Source organism: Brassica napus, chromosome C2 (assembly GCF_020379485.1).
Source record: "Brassica napus cultivar Da-Ae chromosome C2, Da-Ae, whole genome shotgun sequence".
NCBI classification, from domain to species: Eukaryota; Viridiplantae; Streptophyta; class Magnoliopsida; order Brassicales; family Brassicaceae; genus Brassica; species Brassica napus.
Genome location: NC_063445.1, coordinates 28964276 through 28967235, shown reverse-complemented (window position 1 = coordinate 28967235; position 2960 = coordinate 28964276). Strand labels below are relative to the sequence as shown.

At 35.0% G+C, this 2960-nt stretch overlaps 2 protein-coding genes across 2 annotated transcripts; both read left to right on the top strand.

Annotated features, from left to right (window-relative positions):
• Window positions 1-304: 304 nt before the first annotated feature.
• Window positions 305-906, top strand: LOC106380374. The gene is made up of 2 exons (XM_013820137.1): window positions 305-578; window positions 749-906. The coding sequence occupies exons 1-2, from the start codon at window positions 305-307 to the stop codon at window positions 904-906; spliced, it is 432 nt and encodes a 143-aa protein (XP_013675591.1).
• On the top strand, window positions 388-2316 carry LOC125581636. Its single transcript, XM_048747429.1, has one exon. The coding sequence runs from the start codon at window positions 1411-1413 to the stop codon at window positions 2224-2226; it is 816 nt and encodes a 271-aa protein (XP_048603386.1). The 5' UTR covers window positions 388-1410; the 3' UTR covers window positions 2227-2316.
• The last annotated feature ends 644 nt before the right edge of the window (window positions 2317-2960 follow it).

Below are 2960 nucleotides of genomic sequence, written 5' to 3'. Positions count from 1 at the left end.
AGACATAATGGATTATCCTGCAAATCAAAGAGACGAGGTTAGACGTAGATATCTAACTAAGGGTCCATGTCAACCTTATGGTCATAACTTTAAACAAATATCAAAAGGAAGTGGAACAAGAAGATTCAATCCAGCTTGGTTTGATCAATATGGTAGTTGACTAGAGTATAGCATATCTAAAGAAAGTGCATTTTGCTTATATTGCTACTTATTTAAATATGAAGTACGAATGCAAGGTGGAAGTGATGCATTTGTGAAAGAAGGATTTAACAATTGAAAAAAGCCAAAGAGATTGCTTACTCATATGGGTAAACCACCCAGCAGTTGTCACATTATTGCTGCTCAGAAATGTGAGGATTTGATGAATCAACATCATTCTATAGTACATGCTCTGTTTAAGCAAGATGATAAGGCGAAAAATGAGTATCGTATTCGCTTAAATGCTTCGATTGATGCTTCAAGATTCTTGTTACGACAAGGATTACCTTTTCGTGGCCATGGTGAGGAAGAAGAGGATGCGAACAAAGGAAATTTCTTGGAGCTTTTGAAATACACAGGAGAACAGAATAAGGCTATAAGTAAGGTTATTCTTAAAAATGCTCCAGGAAATAATCAGATGATTTCTTCCAAGATTCAAAAAGACATTGTCCATTCCTTTGCAGAAGAAGTACGACGAGCTATTTTAGAAGAAATCGATCATGGTGTGTTTGGTTTGCTGGTTGATGAGTCTGCTGATTTTCTCATAAAGAGCAGATGGGTGTTGTTTTTCGGTTTGTTGATAAAGGTGGAGCAATCAAAGAACGGTTTATTGGAGTTGTTCATGTAAAAGAAACATCTTCATTAACTCTGAAGTCTGCTATAGATGAATTGTTTGCTAGATATGGGATGAGCATTACAAATGTGTGAGGGCAAGGTTATGATGGAACTAGTAATATGAGGGGTGAATTTAATGGGTTGAGATCATTGGTTCCTAGAGAAAGCAGTTCAGCATATTATGTTCACTGTTTTGCTCATCAGCTTCAGCTAGTTGTGGTGGCTGTTGCAAAAAAGCACTTTGACATTGCTGATTTTTTTGATATGATTTCTACATTGTTGAATGTTGTTGGGGCTTCTTGTAAACAACAAGATATGTTTCGAGAAATTCAACGTGAAGAATTGGAAAAAGGAATCAAGAGTGGTGATGTTAAGACTGGGACATGACAAAATCAGGAACGTTCTTTATGAAGACCTGCAACTACTCGTTCGGGTACTCATCACAAAACATTGTTGAGGTTGGAAGAATTGTTTTCTACTACCATTAAAGTTCTTGAGTATATCCAAGAAGAGGGTTGGGAAGACTTACAGAAACGTCAAGAATGTGGTCTTCTCAAATACTTTCACACATTTGATTGTGTGTTCTATTTGCATCTTATGTTACACATTTTGGGGCTCACTGCGAATTTTTCATTGACTTTGCAACATAAAGATCAAGATATTTTGAATGTTATGTCACTGGTAGAATCCACTAAACGAGAGTTGCAGAAGCTTAGAGATGATGGCTGGGATTCGCTTATGGCTAAAGTTGCTTCTTTCTGTAAGAAACATAATGTTGAGATGCTTATCATGGAAGAAAATTTTGTTGATCTTAGGAATCCAAGAAAGAGAACCAACATAAGCAATATGCATCATTATAAGGTCAACTGCTTTTGCACGGTTCTAGATTTTCAGATTCAAGAGTTCAAGGATCGTTTTACGGAGGTAACCACTGATCTACTTATCTGTATGGCTGCTTTAAGCCCGATTGATTCATTCCATGGGTTTGACAAAGATAAGCCGGTGCGATTAGCTAAGTTATATCCAGATGATTTTAGCTATGGTGAGCTTTTATCTCTAGAGCAACAACTTGATATCTACATCGACAATATACGTAGAGACGAAAGGTTTAAAAGTGTAGAAAATCTTGGAGATTTTTCATGTTTGATGGTGAAAACTCAAAAGCATCTAGCACATCCCTTGGTTTACAAATTTTTAAAGCTAGTTCTAATTTTGCCGGTTGCCACCGCCAGTGTTGAAAGATGTTTTTCAGCAATAAAACTAGTGAAGACAGCTGCACGTAACCGAATTGGAGATCAGTTTCTAAGTGATTGCATGGTTTGTTTTATTGAAAAAGAGTTATTTGACTCGATTTCAAATGAGAAAGTGATTAAAAAATTCCAAATGATGAATGAACGTAGAGTTGTTTTGTAGAGTTGTTTTTTATATGCTGGATTTTTTATAAGATATTATTATTTTATTTTATTTAATTGTAGTTCATATTTTGCCCCCACTATATTTATTTTCTAGATCCGCCACTGGATATAATATAACCAATCCAATAAACAATTATAGATTAATGCTTGTGTAATATTCATTATAGAGCATAAGCATGTGAGTTAATATATTACATGACCATCCAAATCATGCAAACAGAATTCAGTAAATATAATTAATGCAAACAAACCCAACAAACAGTTCTTTATCAATTTCTAGTTAGTCGTTCACAATTTTATCAAATCAGAATTATTTTACCGTATTCAAAAGAGAATTCAGCCAAAAAAATACTGAACTTTGCGGAAATTGCCAAACAAAACCTAGACATATGGGCTAGCCAATAAAACCGTGAACTCTTATTGACTTTTTTAGTTTATTAAGAAACTTACGATTGACTGACCAGATTAACACACCGTTAACCGAGTTAACAGATAAATTAGAGGATGTTAATTTTGGGTGTTAAAGTATACGACGTCGTTTCATCTCTTTGTCTGATTAAAGACAAACGACGTCGTTTATATAGGTTTGTTATTAAAAATATGGGTTTCCAACGGGTCGAACTCGTGTACTCGGGTTTAATGGTAGGGGGTTTTGCCACTGAGCTAGTGGACTTTGCAATAGATTTACGAACACAGTTTCTTTTATTCTCTTCGAGTTAAATGAATAAAAAA